The sequence below is a fragment of the Equus caballus genome, chromosome 4 (assembly GCF_041296265.1).
Source record: "Equus caballus isolate H_3958 breed thoroughbred chromosome 4, TB-T2T, whole genome shotgun sequence".
In the NCBI taxonomy this organism is placed as follows: Eukaryota; Metazoa; Chordata; class Mammalia; order Perissodactyla; family Equidae; genus Equus; species Equus caballus.
The window spans coordinates 79,007,400-79,032,169 of record NC_091687.1 but is presented as its reverse complement, the minus strand read 5'-3'; the positions used below and the strand labels follow the sequence as shown (position 1 = coordinate 79,032,169).

Genomic DNA, 24,770 nt, shown 5'->3' with positions numbered 1-24,770 from the left:
AGGAGCACAGAGGAGATTTGGGATGTCCACCATGGAACCAGGGACATGGAAGGATAGGCTACCTTCTAGCCAGTATGGTTCACTGCCTGTAGTAGTTTCACCTCTTTGGGCCCAGCTGAGTTTGGAGACTTCAGATGTGTATTGGCTTTAAAAATATGCTGTTGTGTGCTTTAGCACTGCCCAGCCTCCTGAGAGAGTACAGATGGCAGATTCCAGATGAGTTCTACGGAATTGTAAAATAATGGCTTGAAGAAATAGAAGCATCTGAGGAAACATTGTGAGCTCCACACTGGATGGAGAGAAGAAGTGGTGGAGAGTGGGAGGTGAATTGAGGGAAAAGGAAGGCGATGAGGACTTTGTGTAGTCATTATGAAGTCCAAGGACATGAGGATGTTGAGGGAGGGTTCTAGTGAAGCCTGTTGGAGCCAAGGATATTAAGGAATTGTGAGCTGTGAGTCTTTTGCATGTCTACATGGTTCAGAGCTCCTAGAGAACAACAATGTTCTCAGTGAATAGGTGGGGCTAAAGTCTTAGAGAAGCTATTTTTATGTTTCATCTTTAAGTGTATGAATTTAAAATCGAAGTGAAATAATAAACATTTCTTCCACAGTTAGAATACCTTACCTTACGCTAAGGTTCATTACTTAAAAAACAAAACAAAACTTACATGTGGAAACATCATTAGCCTTTTTCAAGCCAATCGGATTCTTTGACCATTGGGTAATTCTAGGCTATTCATCCCCAAGGGATGGTTCAAATATAAATTCCTGTTGTGACCTTATGAAATGAAAATCATCTTTTCAGTTAATTCAGACTGAGAGGTGTTTATTTCCTGTGAGGAGCAGACAGCCTCCAGGGCCATATAGGGGAGGAATAGTGGTGTTCATTCTACTGACAAGGCTTTTGTAATGAATGAAGAACCACCCAATGCTGTTGCAAAACAGTCAGCTTTGTAGTGACTCTAATGCCTTTCTGGGTCCCTTCTCCCTCCCAACAATGGATCAGCTATGAGAACAATATTCCTCACAGTGACTGTACATTTGGATTTCTAATTCTCTACTCTTCTTTCCACATCTAGTTCTTGACACTTGAAGAATGAGAAGAAAGAAAAGCAATACCGGGTGCATGGTGTGGTCCAGGTGTCTCTGGCCCTTTTACTCAGATGTAGGGTAATGGATTTATTAATCCTAGGGTAGATTCTTAGTATATCATGGTGCTGGTGAATTTCTTGATCTTAGAAGGTATCCGTGGAGCCCTTGCTGTTGGCTTCCCAGCATAATGTGGCCCAGCAGAATCATAGAAAAAACACTGTTAACATACACCTTTAGAAGTACGTTTATTCTATTATTGTCCTCCTTGACATAAGGACAAGTTGATTGCCTGTTTACACTCCATGTGTGTCCTGTGTGTATTTTAAAAAAAATCTGTTGTTCATTAGGGCCATTTTAACATTGAGAAATAGTAATAAAATTAAGATGATTGTTACTTATACTAAATCAGCTTCAAAAAGAATTATTTCGGAAATGGGCTGTTAAGATTTTTCCTTGCGTAAATGGATTCTTTTGTCATTTTGGTGGACTCTGCTGTTGATACTGTTATTTATATATAATGGAGTAGGAATTGTTTCTTTGGATGCCAGGCTTAATCTCAAGTACATGTTATCCTTCTCAAACACAGCTGCAAGTATCCGTGTGCCTGGTACCAATATTTAAAAATAGACCACACAAGCAAAACAGTCTGTGCGTTCACTAGCAAGCACGATATTATTTTAGAGGGATCTTCTAAATGCATGGCTGTACAGAGTCTGCTCAGACCACTATCATGATGCCTCCTATGTATTCTGACAGCTCCTCTTTTAGAAATTCTGATGTGCAGTAAGGTCAGTCGATGTGCGTGTGGGGCTATTGTCGCCAGGGCTGTGGATGTGATTCTTATTTGGGGCATTTACTGAAGCACAGAGGCAGTTAAATGATACCAAGTCCTTTCCCACTAGCTAACCAAATGGGGAGACAGTCGCTTGCAGGAGTGGGTGAACGAGTGTGGGTGGATGCCCCATTTCTAGTCTTATTGCTCCTCGGGACCTGTGTCTGCTGGGAAGTTTCGTAGCACCATCTGATCTTGTAAACAAAGCAGAGGCGTTCAGATGAAAAGAAAATGATTATCGTTAATATGAATGATACGGTTGTCCATTCTGGCTGAGGGACAGTGACCACAGACTTTAGTTCTACTTAGACAACACTCCCGTGTAACTGATCAGTTTTAAGAACTGACGTGTTTTTGCAAAGGGTGATGATCTTAGTCCCATCCTAACTAACTGTTATTTTTAATATCCTTGTGTTCTCCAGGAATGTTAATGGGAGACTAAGGATGTTAAAGGACAGAAACAGATGCCTTCAGAAGCTGCTCCAGGATAGAGGGGGTGGGAATGGCAGGGTTCTGATCTCCTTCCTGCAGCAGATTCCAGCAAGCGCTGTAATGTGCCACCTACACAGAAGAGTGGTGTCATCTGGTCTGAGGCCACCGAGGCTTTTAGACTCGTGTTCCACTTTCAGTGAGAAGGTGGGTGGCATAGCTTAGAGAAGAGAAAACGGATTCTTACAAGAATAGACTTTAAAAATATAGTTCAGGTTTGCTCTTTTCAGAAATTGATCACAGCCAGTCATAAATCATGCTGGAGACTCAGGAAATGATTACCATTCATCTTGGCTGAAACTCTTTTGGAGGAGATGCCACATTTCACTATTTCATAATGTGTAGCACATGTTTACAGTATTCTATAATTTATTCTCTATTACAGACTATTTAGGATACAGTGCCTCCTTCCCATTCTGCCCACAAATGCCCAGCAGTATAAAGAAGACAAGGGCAGCTGGTTGCTGGAGAAAAATGGTCCATGCACAGACGTTGCTTGGTGAATTCTCATTGAATAAATGATGTAATATAAAAAGTCTAGCGGAGACAGTTGAGCATTTTCCCCATTGTGAACCAACACAAACAGCCCTGTGACAAATGACCTATTTGATTTTATATTAATAATAGCAACCAACCTATGCGCCACAATTGATGGTTTATAAAGCATTTTCACAGCTGGTTTTGCATAAATTGCAATGGAGGAAGACAAAATTGCATGATCTGAAATGGATTCTTACCCTGTTCCTGCAAATGACACTTGCCTATTAAGATCTGCCTGTCTCTAGAACAAGATCACCTCTTCCCCTCACCTTTTGCCTACTAGATCCCTGTGCCGCTGTCCTAGGAGTAGCTAGGAGCATCCAACCTGAGGTTGGCACATCTACCTCCTATCTGAAGTCACACATCTTCTTTTTTGCAGGCGTATGATGAAGTTACCCTCCAAGGGCTCTGCTTTCTCCCAGGGTTGCCCCATGATCTGAGTAGTAATCCTCTTCTGGCGGCTGCCGCGGTTTTCTGATTTGCTGTGGGGAGTAGCAGGCGGTCTACATTCTTTCAAGAACTGAGGAACATTTAATGGTGGTAAAATTACTGGCAGGGTTTGAATAGAGACCGCTTTCAAACTGTTGACATTCCTTTTCCCTTGATTGTTGTTGATACGGAGTGAGTCATCTTCAGCTGGTAGAAGGTGAGAATGTTAAGATCTTTCTGTTTATGTTTTCCAGATGCTCAGCACTTCTTGCGATTGGTGGGTTACTCCTCAGCGGCCAAGGCTGGGTCTGGAGGGAGTTGGGAGGGGGCGCAGCACCAAGAGCAAAACCATCTCTGCCATTGTCTCTGTGTGTCCTGGGGAATTTTATTTTCAACCAAGCCAACTTATGTTTCCTGAGGCTATAAAAAAAGACTATGTTTTGAATTTTTAATCACAACCTCTGCCCACAGAAATTATCTGTTATATTATCCCCAGTAGACAAGACACTGGCTTTATTTCTTTGTTTTTCACTTTTTAAATTTTTCGCGTGGGGATGCTTATGTTAACACTGTTCCCACACCCACTGCTCTTTCCACAGTTCTTTTCTCGGAGTCACAATACTAGGCATTTCCGGAATTATGTTGGTGAACTACATTAGTCCCCAAATATTGAAACATTTCAAGGGGGCTATCTTGCATTCTCTTGAGGCTTGTTTGTTTGGTTTGTTTGGATAGCTGCTTATATGTTCATTTTAGACAAGATGTTTAATGCCGGGGTTGGTTTTTTTTTTTTGGTTATGAGTCAAAAGTCGTAGATGATTAAACCCAAATAAGAAAATGCTTCTGTGCAGTCATGAGGATGTGAATAACATTCAGGTGGGGGGAAGACTGGTTTGGAAATTGTCTGAACAGGAATTTGGTCCAGCAAACTTGAAGGGGATACCTGCAGAATCCCTCCTGGTGTGCTTGGTACAGGAATATTTGGTACCCAGAAGTGGTAATTGCTTCTCTGGACAATATCAGACCACTCTACAGGAGTCTTATTTTTCAAATACTTATTTTAAAATCAATGGTCTAGTAAAATTTTGTTCTTTTTAATCATTGGAAGCATATTTTCTTACGTAAGTTCAAAGTTGTCTCTTTACAGGAACTATTATTTTGCTAGTTGTCTATAATGTCACAAACTTTGATAACTATTTTGATGGGGTTATTTATTTTGTTGGAAAATTCTACCAATTTACTATTGAGAAGATTTAGAAAACTTATAAAGAATGTGATTCAGAACTTCAGTAAATGAATTGCTTATGTACATTTGTTATTTTAGGGCTACAACTAGAATATTTACATGTTGATATCTAAATTTACCCTGAAAGCTGAAAAACGCATCCATTAATAAGAGCAAAACTTGTAAAGTTAATGGCGTAATAATATTTCCTTTCTCTAAACGGTGCTTCAGAACACATCATTTGACTTATGTTAGAACTGATTTCGTATTTGAGAGTGGCATTCAAACAGGATTCTGCTGTATTTTGTTCTGAGTCTTTGCTTTTTGCTCTGTAATCCTTTAAAAAAAATCTTTCAAAAGAATTTTCTGTATATTTTCTCTCTCCATGGGGTATTGTTCATGTGTGTTTCTGTAAGTGTTGGATGATGATGGGTTCATTTCCATCCATGGGCATGTTGATTCTCATTTATTTAATGTGTAGTGTTTCATAAGTGCACCCTCAGTGGTTGGTCTTCCACATCCACTGAGGGGGCTCTAGAATAATAGACCATTAGGAGCACAGGGCTTTTCCTTTAAGGAGTGTGATGCAATAGAAGAGACAGAATAGTTGTAAGTGTGTGGATGCACACATGAGAACAATCACCCAGCATATTAGATGCTTGGTAAACTTCTCCTGGGGGATCTAAATAACATGGAGACGTTGTCACTGGCATCTGACTCCCAACTTCCCATTTCTATAATGAGATAACCTAAAGGATATAAAAATAGGCAAAAAGCTAGAAAGAGTTTCATCATTATTAAAATGATATCTATCAATTACTACGTTTGCTATTGTCCAGGCACCCAACTAAGTGCCTTACATGCATTATTTCATTAATCCTTCAGAACAACAAGAAGAATGAAACCTTGGGTTAGAGTCTCTTTATCCTCGCATAACTAACAAAGACCCAGGGGAGGAAAGTAAGCAGCCCCGGTTTACAGAACTTGGAAGTCTGTATTCAAATCCATGTTATCTGATCTCTGAGCCCACTCTCTCAACTGTTGTACTACTCATTTCTTGAAAAATAAAGGATATCTGCTAGATGTGATGTCCGTGTGCCCCGACTGAGGGATAAAGGAGAACTGACTCACTTCCTGGGACCCTGTGACACTCTCACAGGAGGTGGAACTGTAACTTAAAAAGAGCTGGTCAGCTCCTACCTTCTTGGATTTGGAGAGGCAAGGACAGGCTGCGGGATAGGGAGGGAGTTGCTGCTTGAAATCCTTTCTATGACTGCAAAGGAGAAGCACCAGAAAGCAGTGTTCCTGCAACAACCAGAAAGCTGTCTAGGCATCAGGGCCATTCCCTGATATTCTGCCGGGACAAAGGATGGCACAGACATGTCCTCATACCTAGAGGGCAGGCGCAGCCGAAGAGACTCCTTGTCCTTAACACATGAGGTGATGGGGGAAAAACCTGACAGAGGAACCCATTTCCCTCTCAGGGACTGTGGGTCTGACTTCCTCTCACTCCTCTCAGCTGAAAAGAGCTCTGTGACGTCAATTTGCGTCAATCTGCCCACAGACTCTGGATATTAGAGAAGCATTTTAATGGCAACCAGCGGGAGAGTAAGGATATTCAGGGACACTCTACCTGCCCTGCTTATGGATAGACATCAGATCTGGGTTGACTCCTACTGGTCCAAAGATGGAGTAAACAGAAACAAAAAGAAAACATAAGGCCTATGAAAAATTTCATAGCATAGAACAAGGAAGATAACATCACACTTAAAATGCAAAGGAACAACCTACATCCGACAAAGTTATTATGAGATACAAGTAAATTTTAGAAAGTGATTTTTAGATAGCATCTGTCTTGTGTCTTAAAATTCAAGGAAACATAGGCTTTAAAGTGAGACTGAGTGGTGGGTGAGCCAGATTGTGGTGAAGGGAAGACTGGCTGGAAGCTGGGGAAAAGAAAGCATAGAACAGGGCGGAGATCTTGGAGGCGGATTGCTGGGAGGGAGTCCTGGCTCCACCACTCTCGGGCTCTGTCACTTTTAGCTGTACAAACTTGGACAAGCCCCTTGCCCTCTCAGTGCTTCGATTTTCTTATCTGTAATGTGAGTATAATAGTACCTACCTAATGTGGTAGTTATGAGAATTTAAAATGCGCTAGGAGAATCAAAGCATATATTAGAATTCATAGTGAAAAATGAACACTATAAAAACATTGAATTCATGACCAAGAATATCTCTCAGAACCCAAGGAAGGGATTAAGTAATAAAGGAGAAACAAAGATGCATCTATATGGAGACAGACGCTGGAGACCCACCAGGAGGAAAACCGACGTTCCTAAAAGAGACTGCAGCAAATGGAGTGGATGCTGCAACCACGATTTAGCCCATTCTTTAGATGAAAAAGGCTGTATGCCAGGAAAATACCATCCAACGCCAGGAATAATCTTAAATGTTATTTATTAATTTCAAGGTTAGAAAAAGAATTGATTTAATCAGGTGGAAAAGCAGAAGGCTTACCTGAAAGGGAGAAAAATCCACCTGGCCTCACCTTGCTCCTGTGCACTGTTGAGTGCAGGAGGTGATGAAATAATATCTAGTGTTGTCAGGAATTCTACCTAGGAAAGTTTTTACCCAGACGAAGTGTTGTTCATATAAGAAGGAAGTAGAAGTCATCCTCAGATTGGCAAGGACACAAAAATATTCCCATCCAAAGACTGCTTGAAAAATAAATGACCTAAAGATTTACCTAGTTGGAAATAAGTATAAAAGTGTTAAGTGTGGAAATAATGGTATAAAAGTGGTGAGGAGCAAGAAATCGATTACTGGTTCTTATCCTTGGCTGGGGCATCAAAGTACTTAGGAGAACTGTGATAGACTTACCCACTGGGTGTTGGGCCAAAGCTGAATGAGCAGAGTTACACAAGTGGTTCTCATGAGCAGCCAGGATTGAGAATTGCTGCATTAGCAATTTTAATCAAGATAGAATATGTAAACAGATAATTAGGAAAGTTGGGAGTATTACCCAAGATATGTAAAACAGTTTCTTTTGTTCTCAACTTTATGCTACTTGATTTGAAAATATCAAACTTTTATAAGATATAAGAGCAGATTTCAAGAAAGGAAGAGGCAAAAGACTTTTTCTAAATGGCGTCTTAATTTTATGAAAAAATCCTCTTTCCTCAAATGCATCTCTAATTTATACATAATTCCAATCAAAATTATAATTCCTTTTTTTAGAAGTTGGTAATATAAATCTGAATTTCACCTAGAAGAATAAGCTGATAGCATAGCAAAGGAATTTTTAGAAATGGATATTGTAAAGGAGGCTTGTCCTATGGTTGGTAGCATTTAATAATACAAATTAAAACATTTGTGCTGGCAAATTATGAATACAAAGATAAAGGAAACAGAATAGAAGATTCAAAAACAGACTCAGTATTATAGAGATAATACAATTCACAATGATAAAAGGGGCAATTCATCACGAAGACATAATTATAAATGTTTATACAACTAATTACAGCTCCAAAATATATAAAGCAGAACTTGACGGAATTAAAGGGTGAAATAGACAATTTCATAATCATAGATTTCAATCCTTCTTTCAGTAGTTGATAGAACAACTAGTAGTTGATTAAAAAAACTCACTAAAAACATAGAAAGTATGAATAAAACGATCAGCCACTTAACTGAAATTTGTAGAATGTATTTGGTGACTGCAACAGAATTAAATGAGAAGTGATAACAATAACCTATATAGGAAAACTCCAGATATCTGGAAATTTTTGAAAAAAAAAATCTTCTCTATAATTTATATGTCAAAGACAAAATCACAAGGATATTAGAAAATAATTTGAACTGAATGGCAACAAAAATACATCAAAATATTTGATAGAGCTAAAACAGTGCTTAGAGGGAAATTGAGAGCTTGAAATGCTTATATCAAAAAGGAGAAAGATCTATAAATCAATGCCTAAATTTCTACTTTAAGAAACTACAAAGAGAGCAAAGGGAACACAAAGTAAAATAGGAGAAAAAACAATTTATTGTTAAAGAGTAGCAATCAATGAAATACAAAGCGGACAATAGAGAAAATTAATGAAGCTGAAAGCTGGCTCGTTGAAAAGATCAACAAAATTGACATATTTCTAGCTAGCATGAGCAAGAGCAAAAGAATATAAATCACCAATATTAGGAGTGAAAATAGGATTATCACTATAGATCTGATAGATGATGATAATAAAGTGAATACTATGAACAGCTTCAACAACCTAGATGAAATGGGCAAATTTCTTGAAAAATGCAACTTAAGAATTGATACAAGAAGAAAAAAATGTCCAAATAGCCCTGTATCTATTTTAAAAATTGAATTCATTTTCAAAAACTTTCCCCAAAAGAAAATTCCAGGCCCAAATGGTTGCACTGGTAAATTCTATCAAACATTCAAAAGATAAATAATACTAATACACATAAACTTCTTCAGAAAAGACAGGAGAGGGCATCCTGGCCCAACTCTTTTTTTATTTATTTTCCAGAGGAAGATACACCCTGAGCCAACATCTATTGCCAACTATTCTTCTTTTTTGCTTGAGGAAGATTAGCCCTGAGCTAACATCTGTGCCAGTCTTCCTCTATTTTGTATGTGGCTCACTGCCACAGCATGTCTGATGAGTGGTGTAGGTCCATGCCCCAGATCTGAACCCACAAACCTGGGCTGCTGAAGTGGAGCATGCCAAACTTAACCACTACACCATAGGGCCAGCCCCCTCAACTCATTTTTTGAGGTTAGTAGTACCCTACTCCCAAAACTGACAAAGATTTTTTTTAAAAAAAAAGAAAATTACAGACTGATATTATAACTATAGATGCAAAAAACTGCTGGTGGGAATATAAATTGGCAGACAGACTCTCTCTGAAGAGGAATTTAGTAATGTATTTCGAAAATCTTAAAAATATTTTTATTCTTTAATCCAGTAATACTCTCTCTGTGGATTTACTCTAATGAACAAATGTTCTCACACGTATAGTTATAGATGTGTTAAAACAATCAAAAACGAAGTAAATGATAAGCAGTGAAGTTACTTTTTTTGCTATTTGCTGAGGATGATTTGCCCTGAGCTAATGTCACTTGCCAATCTTCTTTTTTTTCTTTTTTTGTGTGAGCCACCACCACAGCATGGCTACTAACAGATGAGTGGTGTAGGTCCACACCTGGGAACTGAACCCAGGTCACTGAAGCAGAGCGCGCTGCTGAGTGCAACCACTAGGCCACCAGGGCTGGCCCAACAATAAATGTTTTTAGTGTTAGGATTCATTTATGGAATACCTTGAAAAATATTGATATGAATTATTGAAGTGGGAAATACTTAGCAAACTAAATGGGAAAGGCTACTGAAAGCATCTTCTGTTAAGTCCTTGATAACTATTTTTAATACACGCTTGGGAAAAATAATTTGTAGAATACAAGACAAACTTAATAGTGACTACCTTCTGATGACTGGATTTTGGATGGTTGTGTTGTTTTTTCTTTTATCAGTATTTTCCCAAGTTGGTCAGTGAACTTGTATTATTTTAAATAAAAATATAAAATGGTTGAAATGTGCTTATAGATTTGGATAAATACTCTTATTTAGTTTTTTTAATTAATGTTGAGTAATAGTGCCTCTTTCATGAAATTTTAAATTACTTTTTGATATAAAAAGTTCATTTATAGTTAGTAGTCATAGGGAATGACTAATCCCAGTAATAGAAACCATTACATCTACCAACCTTAGATAAGTAAGTGGTATGTGTGGGGTATTCTGCTGGCAGCTCTTTAAGATACAGAGATGTAAAAGACATGGTTTTAACTGTATAGCAGAGGTAACGATATAGCTAATCATAGCGTTTAAATGCCCGGGGTAGAGATGGCAGGTAGGTTATCTGTGTTCCAGTTCTGATTGACAGGTGGTGGCTGTCTGAAGAGATATATTAAGACAGATTCTGAGGCCATTCCTGGATTCAGCTTAAAGTGTGCTGATAATTTAATCATACCTACTCTGAGCGAGAGAGCAGAACAGTGTGGCACCATGTGCCGTTCTTGACCTGTTTAGGGAATAAAGGTAATCTTATTTTTACTGATGAGCACAGCCCACATAGCTGGCTGAGATGAGCTCCGATGGCTGTGAGCAAGGTGGTAAGTGGCATACAGGGCCAAGATCAAGCATTGGGAGGTTACTTCTGGTTCTGACTTTTGTGAAAATCAGGCCATTTCATGGATTCTGTTACAATGGTTTATATTTCTGAGAGAAAATTGGTGGTTTATTGAAGTATGGCTTCCAGATTTTAACCTCAGAAACCAAATAAATCTAATTTTAGTCTTGAAGTATGATTGATTATATGCACTATGCATATTCCCAGCATCACGTTTCTGCACATCCAGATTATTATGTCTGTGAGCAGGTAGGATGTTGTAGGTGGCAGAAAGGCTGGGGATGAGGGTGGAAGGGGAGCGAGCAGGAAAACCTTGCCTCTCCTCTGATATGCTGCTGCCGTTCTGCTCACAGGTCATGTGACGCCATGACACTCCTTCATTCTGTGTCCACATATGTCTGTACACGTATAAGCGGTGTCTGAAATGGATTCACTGTATGAACTATTCAGACTTTTTGGCATTTAATTCATAATCCAGTAAGTTATATTTTGTTCCCAGCTGGTGGATTTCTCAGCCTTTGTGATCATTGAAGGGAAGTGACCATCCTTTTCTGAAGGACTGTGTGACTTTTACATTGCTATTCCACTCTCTTCAGTCCATTCACCTACTCCTTGTGTGTGTGTTGTGTGTATGAATGAAACTCACTCCTATACTCCACCCCTCTTAGAGTAAGAATGAGCTCTGAGGACCATAGCTTATCTCCAGCCTTCCATTCCTTTTTTATTTACAATTTACAAGTAGGATTTATTTTTCCCCTTTCTTCAGAAGAGCTGTTAATTTTAGTTTTATTTAATCTTGGTCTACTTGAACTCCTCACCATTAAGATAGAGATTTGAAACTAGGTTTTTGTTGTTACAGCCGTCAAGTTGATTCCAACTCCTAGCGACCCTGTGGACAGCAGAGCAGAACCCTGCCCAGTCTTTTAACACCATCTTCTCACCTTCTGGCGCTGTATCAGACAAGGTTCCATTGCTATTCACAGGGTTTTCATGGCCAATTTTTTTGGAACTGGGTGGCCAGGTCCTCCCTCCTAGTCTGTCTAGTCTGGAAGCTCCACTGAAATCTGTCCACCATGGGTGACCCTGCTGGTATTTGACATACTGGTGGCATAGCTTTCAGCATCATAGCAACATGCAGCCACCACTGTGTGACAACTGACAGAAAGTGGTGTGGTTCCCCAACCAGGAAATGAACTCAGGCCACAGTGGTGAGAGCGCCAAATCTCATCCATTCTTAGAGCCAACATAAAAATTTAATTTATCTAGGGCTGGATACGTAAATTATGTTGGCTCTTTGGAAAAACCTCTATGTATTTTCCATCCCTCTTGATTTTGAATCATGGTATTTGAGAGTTTGAGAGAAGTGTAACAGTTTAGAAGCCCATGACCTTCTCAGTTTTGAGGTCCCTGCACTCTTTCTAACACATGATTTTTCAGCCTGTGTTTGAAACACAGCCAGAGACAGAAATTTCACTCCAATCCAATACAGCCTATTGCATCTTTGGAACAGCTTTGGCCTTTAAAAATTCTTTATTATAATGGCCATGATTCTATTCCTTGGGAGTCATGTAAATAGTCAACTGCCTTTTTAAACATGAAATGCGTTTGGATATTGAAAGAGTGTAATCATGCTGCTCTGTCTTCTCTTTTTAGCATCCCTGGTTCCTTCTGTTCTTTCTATTCAGTCTCTACTTCAGGTCCTTTTTCTATTGGTCATTCTTTAAATATTTCACCCAGAAGTCAGCCCAGTTGTCCAGGGATTGTCTACTTCTGATATCTCTTTTCTGTTTATGAATGAAGACCTGGGTTGACTTGCTAGTTTGAGGGGTATGTGGGCAGATTCCATTTCATTGTTCACTCTTTGAATGTAGTGTTGAAAGCAATCCCTAAGTGTTTTTCCTACTTGCCTCTGTGTTGTACTCAAGAGCTGACTAATACTTACTCCTGGGAAGGTCCATCTTGTCAGATTGGGCTCGTCATTTCAACCATCACTTGTGGTTTTGTTATTGGCACCCAAGATAGTGGCAGCTGTGTTGAGTAGGCTAGAGCTGAGGACAGAATTCCTGAGTCTTCTTGCAGTTCGATCTATATTAATGCTAATGTTTCTTTTAAAAGAATTTTGGGGTAATCAGTGCTTTTTGATAAAAGGTTTTTTTGGGAATAACATATTTATAAAAAAATTTTCTTATTGAATTGAGTTTTGCACTTAAATGATATTCTCTGAAGATTTTTGAGGGAAAAACTTGTTTGATTAAATTATGTTAGCACATGGTCAGTGACAATGAGAGTACATATAAAGCATATAGAAAACTCTTCTTGAAAAAGTTGTCATATTTTTGTCTTTCTTTTAAACTTCATTTCTTTGTACTGGTTTGAATAGTGTTGTAAACAATACAATAATTATGGAGCCTTTTCTAGTGCTCCAAAATACTCTAGTCATAATTATCTTTTAGTGCTTGAAAGTGTAAAGCTTTGGTGTAAGACTGCCTGGGTTGAATACCAGCTCCTGTTGAAGTGGCCTTGGGAGAATAAGTTAATCTTTCTAAGCCTCAGTTGGCTTGTCTATAAAATGTGAATTAAAATAATGGCTATCTTCTGGACTTATTTTTAGGAGAAAATGAATCTTAAACAACCTTATTACTTATAGTGGTAAATAAGCTCTCAAAAGTTAACATTTATTAGTATTTTTTTAAATGTTATAAAATCATTCCAGCTTTTCATAAGATAGAATAATTTTAGCTATAAGTTTGCCAATATGTTTTAAAATTAATTAGTGATATGTTTTAATTGCAATCCACAATGCAGGTTTTAGGGTTTTTTCCTAAGAGGATTACATACTATAGGAAAAGCAGGCTATCTAAAGTACTTTCCTTTTTATTATTACTAATCAGGTCCAGCCTAGTTCAATTGATCTTATAGAACGATGAAAGTCAAGAGTAGGAACTCTATATCTGTCAGATCCTCCCTAATAAGGGCCATGTTTTTATTTCTTGCCTGTGACGTTCTCAGCAAGATTCTACAGAACTTCAGGTTTTGATGAAATTATATTTTTATTTGTCAATGTAGTTAGGTTTAAGAGTTCCTTTAAGAGTCTGTTTTCATAATTATAGTTAGTCTGTGCCTTCATAATGACTCATTTCCCTGAAATGCATTTCATTCTCAAGTAATTCTGATGTATAAACCAAGAAATTATCTGCACATTCAGCTCCTCCCTTTTTTTAGGGAAAGTCCTCTTCAAACCCAGTATGATAAAAGTTTCAAGTCATTTTTTGTTGCATGGTCTCCTTAAATATTAATACTTATATGTATTGTTGATCTACCCTTATTAAACTAATGTAGTACATTAAAAATTAAGTATTGTGTTACAAAGTAAGATGTCCTGAGAAAGGTAAACTTTTAAAAAGAATGTTAAAAGAAATAAACATTAATAGTTAGTTGGAACCTGGGTAAAGTTAAGGGATTTCACATGGCTTGGACATATGTTCAGTTCCAGATGCTTCCCTAAATCCAAATCAAGCTAAACTCTGAACCTTTTGAGATAAGCAAAAGAAGGAGGAGGTGAGGTGGCAGTGAGGGTTGGTGGTCAGTGGGGAGTTACCTGGGGAAGGAGAGGAAATTGTCACAAGCAGAGAGGAGCATCACATGGACAAAGGCATGGGGGAGAAGAAAGAATATAGGAGTTTGAAGGGCTTTAAGCAGAGAAGTGACGGAGAAGTTTTCCATTTTAGAAAGGCTGTTCTGATAACTCTGTGGTCAACAGAGTGCCTCTATTATATACAGCCCAAGTTTGGGATGTAATTGGTGTGAAGAATCATGGACCACAGAAAGCAATCTGCGACCCCTTGGGGTCCTCCTGAAACTTCTCTCACCTGTCTTTAGATTGGAGAGTTAATTGAGTCCTTGAGATCCCCTAGTTCTGTCTTGGGCAGTGGGTAAACTGATCCTTGGTCATTTTCTCGGGAATTAGGTCTGTGTAGAGGAGGCTAACCTTTGCCTAACTTCCTTTCCAGGTTCCTGGTAAGATTGTCTCATATGGAGAGGCTTTACTTCCTCCAACAGGCAGACATGGTCTCAGCTTTTTCCTCAAGGGGCTCTGGGTTATATGTTCTATTTTCCTAAGTTTATTAGATACTACATTTATCCATTCAACAAGTATGCATTATGCACCCATTGTGTACCCTGCAGTGGGTTGGAAGAATGTCAGCTGATTAAAAGTGCCCTGACTTGAAAGGAACTCAGAGCAAAATGTTTAGAAGACATAGCCCAACTAGGCTCAGAGTGAGCGGACTCTTCCCATAATTCAGAGACTACAGACTAGGTGTCCTGCTGACCAAACCAGGCCTGCCAGTTGTATTTTGTTTGACGAAGTGTTGTGATTTTTTAAAAACTTGAATGCCTTTTGTTAGAGCATATCACTGATATATAGCATATCAAATACACACATTGCTGTTGGCTGCCTGGCCTCTGAAGGCATTTGAATGTGTCACCACTACCTAGTGGGGAGCCTGGTTATTGGATCTTGAAATTTCCGTGTCACCAAAAGGTCCCAGGTGGATAATTGGATCTGCTTATATTCCCTCTTCCTGCAACTGGGAAAACTCACTCACTTGGCATAGAATATGTTGATGTAGAAAAATAATTTTCTATTGCTCCCTGGTAAGAACCAAGGGAAAAAATAAATGGTTATATTTTATTCTAATACTAAATATATAAAAATATTAAAACTCAGTTGTTAGTGGATAATTTGTCATATCAAATGTCATGAATGCACTAAGAGTTAATTTTGTAGCCTGTTTTCTTCATGTCATATTCTTATTTAATCTGCAACTTTTAACCATGGAATCAAGATGGGCAACTCTGTTCTTATTTATAAGCCTGGTAGAAAGCTGTAGGCTAAAAAAGCACATTTTAAGTCTTAGACTTATTTATTTCTAGAAACTCTGCTTATAACTGTAAGACAAGGATATATAAAAGCATGTTGAATGTATGCAACATATATAAACAAATTGCTGTATGGCCATAGAATAAAATTATTACCTGGCATCTCTGAAAATAATAAACATGGGTTCAGCGGTCAGTTTAATGTTAAGGGAATGCATGCACTCTTTCACATTCATTTTACCTGAGGTTTCCATGCTTTTAGGAATTAAAAAAAAAATGAAATCAGATTTGTTGTCTACGCTCAAGGTGTCTTAGAGAACAAATGCAGCTTCATTTGTCTTGTTCGGAAAATGAAAGATATTAGGGGCATAGCTGTATAGCTTGTTAGCAAATATACAACCACTACTTCTACCCTTAAAAGAATCCAATGTGTATATCTTGCACTTCATCATGAAGATTAAGTGTCAGTCTATATTTGCAAAACAAATCAACTGGCAGTTTTATGTTTATGTTCCTGTACACATGTAATTATACAACGTTTTCAGCAGAAACGAAATTTGCCCACAATGAACACTGTTACAGCGTGACTATCAGTTAAAGCTAGTAATTTTATTTTACTTTATTTTTTTGAAGTGGTTTTTCTCCCCTGGGAAAGATTTGCCCTGAGCTAACATTTGTTGCCAATCTTCCTCCCTTTTTTTCCCCTCTCCAAAGCCCCAGGACATAGCTGTATATTCTGATTGTAAGTCCTTCTAGTTCTTCTATGTGAGCCACCACCACAGCATGGCTGCTGACAGACGAGTGGTGCGGTTCCATGCCTGGGAAGCAAACCTGCACCACTGAGGTGGAGCGTGCCAAACTTTAACCACTAGGCCACCATAACTGGCTCAAAGCTAGTAATTTTAAAACAAAATCAAACACAACAAAAAATACCCACACAAAACTGTTTCACACTAGTAAAAAAAAATATATTACATTTTTAGACCATAAAATCTGTTTAAACTGGAAATAGGTCCATGATACATGTATTTATCTCTTTTGTTTTTGTTAGTACCATTGAGTTCATTCTGACTCCTAGCGACCCTGTGTATGGCAGAGTGGAACCTTGCCTGGTCTTTTTGCACCATCCTCTCACCTTCTGGTGCTGTATCAGGCAATGCTCTGCTGCTGTTCACAGGGTTTTCACGGCTAGGTTTTTTGGAAGTGGGTGGCCAGGTCCTTCTTTCTAATCTGTCTTAGTTTGGAAGAGTCTGCTGAAGCCTGTTCACTGTGGGTGACCCTGTTGGTATTTGAAATACTGGTGGCATAGCTTTCAGCATCACAGCAACACGCAGCCACCGCAGTATGACAAGGACAGATGGTTGGTGTGGTTCCCTGACTGGAAAATGAATCCAGGCTGAGGCAGTGAGAGGTCAAATCTTAACCACTAGACCACCAGGGCTGGCTCTTTACTTCTTTATTTAAAAATTAATTTTAACCCATTTATCAAAAGTTCCCTCTAAGAATAAACTGTGTGGTTAAGAAATGGCTTGAGTTAGTCTTACAAGTATTGTACATCATGAGATATGTTGGATGAGTGTATAGACATCAGGTAATTATAATTATTTGTTAAAATGTAAGTTTCAGTAGGGAACTCATAATGATAAATACTGCATACTAAAATGAGGACCACAAGGCAAAATTTTCAGAAGAAATTTTGAAATCCAGTTTTGACTTTTAAACTCCTTACCCACATTGAGGGTTGACTTTTAAACTCTTTACTCACATTGAGGATATAAAAAAATCTAGTTGTTGGAGATTAAAGAGAGAGATTTTTATCAAAGAGCATTTCTCTGGAGAGAATTGTGCTGTGAGTCCTGCCCTGTCCAGTTGCTTTTCCCCTCATCTCAAGTCGAGGAAAGGGCTTTAAGCAAACTGTGTAATGACTTTAATTAGATTTCTCCTTCAGATCTTGGTGGGCTGAGTGGAGGTGGGACTGGAAAAGCAGGCATTCTGTTGGTATGACAGCTGGTTTCAGTGGTCATCCTCGCTTCCAGATTTTGTTTAGGTGAAGATTCATGAGTGTTTTCTATAGACTAGGTTGTGCCATGGGCATCAAAGAGAGGGAATGAGATTGATTCATATCCAGTTCAATAGAGTCTGGAGAACATGGGACCTCAGCTGACAAAAAATGTATTCTAGATGCTACGTGAGGAGTATATGCAAGGCTAGCTTCATGAGTGTGCAGCCTGTGCAGTTGCAAAGGACCATGCAATGAGATAGGCCCTGTGTTTGGTTAAATGGTAGGCTGTTGCCGTCTTGAAATTCTTAATTTTTGAACGGAGCCCCATGTTTTCATTTTGTGCTGGGGCCCACAGATTATGTAGTCTGTCCCAGATTTATGACCTACATTGAGGAAACTGTAGATGAAGGGGCCCCAGCAGTGGGAGAGGGAGTGTCCCTCTAAAGTCACCAAGCATTTCGTGGGAAAAAAGTAGGCATTAAATACTTGCAACACTTAATTGGTAAGTCTAGCCTAGCAACTAAGCCGGTCAGGTAGAACATTCCTGCTCCCCTCACCTCCATCTTCATCATCTACCTCCAGTCCTTTCCAACCCAGAGAGAAGTGAAGCAGCTTAGAGAGAGGAAGAGATTTGGATAAAGGGAGAGAGGCTATCATAAACACTTCCCTCCCAGGTGGTGCATGTCAACCTGCAGCTCATCCTAGCTGGGGAAGGGAAGCTGTCATACCACTGAAGCTGGATATTCAAATAACCAAATTGAGACTGTTTTATGTTTTAAGTGACTGTAGGACTTGTATTAGATAAAAGTAATTGGAAAAACCATGAGGCTGTCCCCCGTTTTCATCCAGGGGTGGGGGATCAACTACTACATTGAATAAAAATCAGAGAAAAGTGAAGGAAAGAATGAAATTGCTTTTGAAATTGAATCTCTGAAGTGATTCTTATTCAGTGTATCGAGTACATAATTAAATTTGAGGAATCTAGAAATATCAAATGCTTTTTGACTTATAAACCATGTTGACTTCTAAGTTGAAAATGATCCTCTGAAAACTAGTTTAAATTTAATGGTGAAATTGGACTTTCTGCAATTTGTATTTCTTAATCTAATTTGGTAATAGGAAAAGAAATGTTAGATTATTCCTTGTGTCATTTGCACTTGTGTTTATTTAGTTGTTGGCTTACTGACAGTGATTTAAAAATGGAGAAGCTGTTCCATGCAGTTGCTTTTAAAGTTAGGAAATGTATGTAATATTTCTTTAGAAAACATGTTTAACATTTTGGACAATTAAGCTTGATTTATTGTAAAGTAATTTAGTTTTTCCGCTGGCAGTGACATAGAATAATTTTTTTCTCATGGCTATTCCAAATAACCTGAGTTAGGAAAATGTTGCTAGTTTTCAATATATTCCTACTGCTATTTTCCATTTTATGCAGACTGTTATAGGCTAATTATAGAAAATTGCATCTAGTGCCATGTGGATGTGAAATTAACTTTGATGCTAATGGACTGACATTTGGAGTAAAATGAGGTTACATTCTTGCCTGGGATTCTGTGAACTATATTAACCATATTTTAGTGCCCTTCAACAACGAGGAGATATTTGCATCTTCTCAAATTTTCTGGAGGTTTTCTGTAGTTGGTCAAACTTCATAAAATGCAAATGTGTGCTCTTTGACATAAATTTCATGAACTATTTTCTTCTTTAGCAAATATCCTTATAAATGCTTTCTGGCTATAAAAAACTTGTAAGAAATTTATATTTTATGACTTAACTTGGTAGGTATTATGTGCAGTGTAAGTTCTATCAACATAGAGATAAATTTTTTTTAACTTTACTAAGAGTTATTTTAATTGTTGATATTTCTAATTTTACTTAAAATTAGAAAAGATTACACCTAAAATTCAGATCCTTGAAGGAGTGGGCATCATGGGAAAAAACTATATTTGCATCCTTTGTAATTTAAAAGACAATATTATTAAAGGAAGAAAATTTGAAAGTAGACTGAGTGGCATGCCAGGCTAGTCAGGGATTGGGGTCCCATCCCCTGGCCTCTCACCACCTGATATCGTACGTAAGTGATTACTCACAACAGTTGTGAATACCATTTGGAAAAGTAATCACAAAACTTTCTTACAAATATCTTTCTGTATGTTTTCATTTCTTTCTTCAATACATTCCTCTGATTTTGTTCTAGGCTCGCAGGAAGGAGGTATTTATTCAGGAACGGTATGGGAGATTTAATTTAAACGACCCATTCTTGGCACTGCAGAGAGATTATGAAGCAGGTGCCGGCGATAAAGAGAAGAAGCCAGTTTGTACCAACCCCCTCTCCATCCTTGAAGCAGTCATGGCCCACTGCAGAAAAATGCAAGAAAGGATGTCCACACAGCTGGCTGCTGCTGAGAGCAGACAAAAGAAGGTATTGAGACTTTCAGACATTTCCCCCATAACACAGTATAGAATGAAGAAACCATCTCCGAGGTGGTTGTTTATTTGTAAATACTGTATTTTCAAGAAGGGTTGGGATTAGTACTTAGAAATGCAAAATGCTAATAGATTCTGGTGGCCCTTTTCAAATGTAACTCAAAATAAAAATAGCACTAAATTATGAAAGAAGTATGACAAAGGAAATTATATTTTCCATAATGGTTACTTTGATGCTTTCTTTAAAATATGGATTTTTTTATTTTGGACTTCCCTTGCCTAGTGCTTTAAGACATGTTTAACTGCTAGGTGGGTGATCCAGTAATGCAACCAGGGTTCTGATCATATCATGGCATCCCCAACTTACTTTATCCAGTTTCTGTCTCAAATATTTCTTTACAATTAGAAATTATTTTATTATTTCTTTGGAAAATGAAAACAGCATGAGGAGACTAGAATGAAAGTGCATGGTATATGCAATCTCACAACATGTCATCTTGAAGTCCTGGTTAGTCTCAGACTCGCCTCTGGGGTCTGATGGCTATGTCTGCTGCAGACCTCCAGGCTCCTGCTCACATGTGTTTCATTTAAACCGACCTCCTCCCCCTCCTCCCCTCCCCCACCAACACACACATATTTATTGCACATGAGTGCATGCTTCAAAGAGGCCTAAGTGATAAAAACTTACTGTGATCTGCCATAAAGAAATAGAAGTTTAAATTTTATTCTTCCAACACGCTGCCAAGACTACTGATTCCCTTTATTAGAAAAGAGAGTGAGGAAGTCAGAGAAGCTAATGATGTCTACTCTGATTAGAATTAAAAGTAATATGTTCTTCCATCCATTACTAAAGCATAAATGAAAACATTTCTTCTATTTGTCCTTTTCAGAGAATTCATCATAGCTCACATTTAACACCTGGTTGACAATCAACCTGAAGGCACTATACTATAAATATTTATGATACTGTCATTTCATGTATGTGTTTTTTCCCTATAATTATATCCTTGCACTTATGTATGCCAATGTTCTGGTATAGCTGTTGAGTAAAAGCAAACCTTTTCCTCAATATGTCATATGATACAAAACTAAAGCATTGCGTAAAATAGTAGAGAAGAATAGAAGGCCTTCCATGGATGTGAGGCAGAATCGAATAATTTTACTCTGGACTTTGCAAACGCTGAGACAGCCACTGAGGTCTCTGGAGGTTTTCAAAAATCCCCGTGAACCACGTAAGCAAGAGCCGGTGTATTTCACCTGATGTCACTGAAGCTCGTTTGTATTTCTTGGCTGAGACACATTTCAATTATGTTCTTAAGGTGTCAAATGAACTATTTCATAATAAAGTATTTCTGCTGGGTTTTATGCTACATTATCAAAAATCGAGAAGATATTTTGTGTTCATTTAATATATAAAAGTGTATGCTTTCCTAAATTTTACTTTTTTTTGGTTTTGCATTTTATCTTTCATTTCTCTTATAGGAGAAAAAAACTCATTTCAAGTTGCATCAAAGATTTTATTATCTAGCTAAATTTTTTTTTAAATTGACTTACATCCTGTTTGTTTCTGAATGACTGGGTCATTTCCAACCTGGCTGGGAGTGAAAGGAAATTGTTTCTCTCCTATGGGTCCTGAGAGGCTAATATGAAATGAGCCAGTGATCTGTCTCCCACGTATAACGGGAATACAGGAGTCCTTTATGGCCAAATTCATTGGCTGTGTCATCTCAGTGAAGGGTGGCTCTGATAGGCAATGCTACCCTTTGTCCCTAAAGGATATTCTGTCCTGGTAGATTGTAGCATGTGAGAAGAGGTACAGTTTGTACTCTTAATATGAATCTTTACTTATAAAGGAAATATCACATCAGCCGATAAGACCAGAAACACCAAAGTCATCTTTTTAGCAACAAAATTACCTGTCACCTTTAGTCCTGAAAGTAAATATTTCAACCAAACATCTTCAGTTCCCTTGCATATAGAATAAATGGTAGCTTTAGAAATCTAAAAGCAGTAAGACAAAAACATCCATTATTTTAAATGAGTTCAGTTCTTTAAATCACTGCCAGAGCAAAAGTCGGGGAAAGCAAAGGCCCCATTATCTACAATTCAAGTATTTATTATCTGACACCGGGCATAGCTCTTTGGTAATTCTAAGACATTTGGCCTGAATGCTGCTCTGGTTGGCCTCTCAAGGCGGGAGAGGAGGCTCCGTGCTCATTCATGCGTTGGTTCCTGCTGAGACTACTAATAGGAGGGTTAACTGTTTGGTAATTTGTGTGCCAGGAAAATTTGGGCAGGAGTCAATTTGGCAAATGGACTGAGCCCATAAAGCCACTTTGAATAAGCTAATGAGTAATCACCATGGGGAACTTTGCCTCCAGTAATCTACTGCCCCTTCAGAGCCAGGAACCCAGGGTGGAATGATATTTGGTTTTTTATTATTTATCTTGTGCATCATCTGTTAATAAAGCTCTATTCTAATTTATTTTCAATCATTTTATTCACAGTTAGCAAGTATAATTTCTAGCCCTGGAATAGGAAAGACCTTTAATTTGAGCAGAGCCTTTTAAAGTAATAGGCTAAAATAATAACTACAAAATACAGAAGGGAACAATTTTTTTTTTACCAGTGAAAAAATGAAAAGTAGCTCTGTGTATTAGATATAGCTTCTTCTAGGTGGCAGCTCAGTGTGAGGTCAGTTAATGGCAATAGGTGCATCAGGCAGCATTCTTAGTTGTGAGCAAATGAAGCCAATATTCACTGAGTTCAGCAGAAAAGTGTCTCTTGATTGGCTTGCAGCATGGTCGAGCAGGGCTCTTATGAGCCAGCATCACCAACAAATGTTTGCTATAGATCTAGTCTGCAGTTGAGTGATGCTTCTGCTGATGAGCTGGATACTGTAGCTTGCTACTACCAGACAGCACCACTGCCGTCACTGCTCTGGAGAGGTGCCTCCCCTGGCCCCACTTCTTTGCACCACTCATTTCCTAGTTGAATCCTAAGAGGAGGCACATTCTATTGGCCAAGTCTAGACCCCATGCCCCTTCCTAGCTACAAGGAAGACCAACAAAGCAACAATTGGACATATTTTGCTTCTATAGGGGAGAATCATAAGGTGGAGAATTCTCCTAACATAGGATGGAGTTTTCAGTGCTAGAAAACCAAAGAAATGACAAATGGGCCAGAAAAGAACAATCAAATTACTTGTTTTGTTTATTTTATGTGCCTTTTCTTCCTATTATAAATAATTGTATTTTGTTCTGCCATTTGCATTCAGTGCTCTCTACTTCATTATATAACGGTTTCTTTATAACATAAATATAATTTAATTTTAAATTGCTTTCTGGATTTTCATTCAAGGATAACACGTTAGAGAACCATCTAAAATAACTTTTTAGGAAGAGAATATAGGACATTTTGTACATGAATGATTGTTTTTAGCTCATTCCAGAATCTTTTTTGCATAATTCATTGTTACGTTTCAAAATGCATTTTGGCCCCCCTGGGCCATTGCAGACTGAGCATTAAGGGGGAACTGAAGACTGAGGTCTGTGGTGCTAAACAGAGGGGAGGGTGGTTTGCCTGATCCATGTCTTGCCTTCCCTTTCTTGAAACTAGCTCAAGAGGACGGGGCAAATGAGAACTGCAGAGCCTGAACAGCTGACTGGTAGCTACATCCTTTATTTAAAAAAAAAAAATCTTTTAATATATCTTATTGTTATGTATTTGTTTACCAGGATTGGACAGGTGTGTGGGGGGGTGACCAGGTGGAGAAGAGGACAAAGGTGCAATGAGTGTTAAAACATATGGGAGAGCAAGAAGTAATATAGTTAAATGTCATGAGAGTCTTTTGTCGTTGTGACAACCAAGCGCTCTGCTTTCTGATTTTACAAATGACCATAATTGCTTTCCTCTCTGTTTTCCGCTTTGAATTAGAACTAATTGCCTTTACATTACTGCTCTGCTCCCACCTACATAGCTTTCCCTTTCATTGTGTAAAAATAGTTGTTTGGTGCCTCTTCATTCATGGCTCCCAGGCTGGGTGCTATTCTTGGAGCAACCACCCACTTTCTCACTACCAGTGAAGCTGCGTTAGTTCTTCTAAGCTCTTCCACACGATCCCCTGCTTTTAGCAAAAGGATTTGGTGATACTGCTCCATGCAAAATTCCCTGTCAGCCACTACTTGAAAGTGGTTGTGAGTAGATGTAATTTGGACAATAGTAACAAAGTCAACTGGAGCTCAGTAATCTAAGTACACAGGAAGCTGTGGTTCCCCTATGATTATAGTAATATGTGGTTGAGTTCGACGGGTCTCTACCCCTAACCGTCAGGTCCATCTCTGTGGCTTGCTCAGAATTTTCCCAGATTTGGCCAGTGAGAGCTCTTTTAAGCTGGCTCCTTTTAACATGTCCCCATCGTTCTTTAAGTACCTCCTTACTTTCTTACAGCAAGATATTACAGGCTTATGTTATATTTTCCTTAGCCCAACCCCTGGAATTAGCCATTACTCCCAGGAGCACTAATTTAATTTTAATGGAAAATGGTGTTTAGAAATAAATCTAGAGCTAAGAAATTATAATTTACCATTTATGTATATATATATAATATACACACCTATATATATATTTTATTTATGTATATGTCTCTCTCTATCAAACAAT

General features: G+C 38.3%; 1 protein-coding gene across 7 annotated transcripts in view; it reads left to right on the top strand.

The window, feature by feature from the left end:
• CTTNBP2 (cortactin binding protein 2) overlaps nt 1–24,770 on the top strand; it is a 152,986-nt gene that overhangs the window by 47,008 nt on the left and 81,208 nt on the right. For all 7 annotated transcript variants that reach the window (XM_070264282.1, XM_070264283.1, XM_070264279.1 and 4 more), the window contains 1 exon segment: nt 19,879–20,103. In XM_070264282.1, coding sequence (XP_070120383.1) covers nt 19,879–20,103 — 225 coding nt within the window.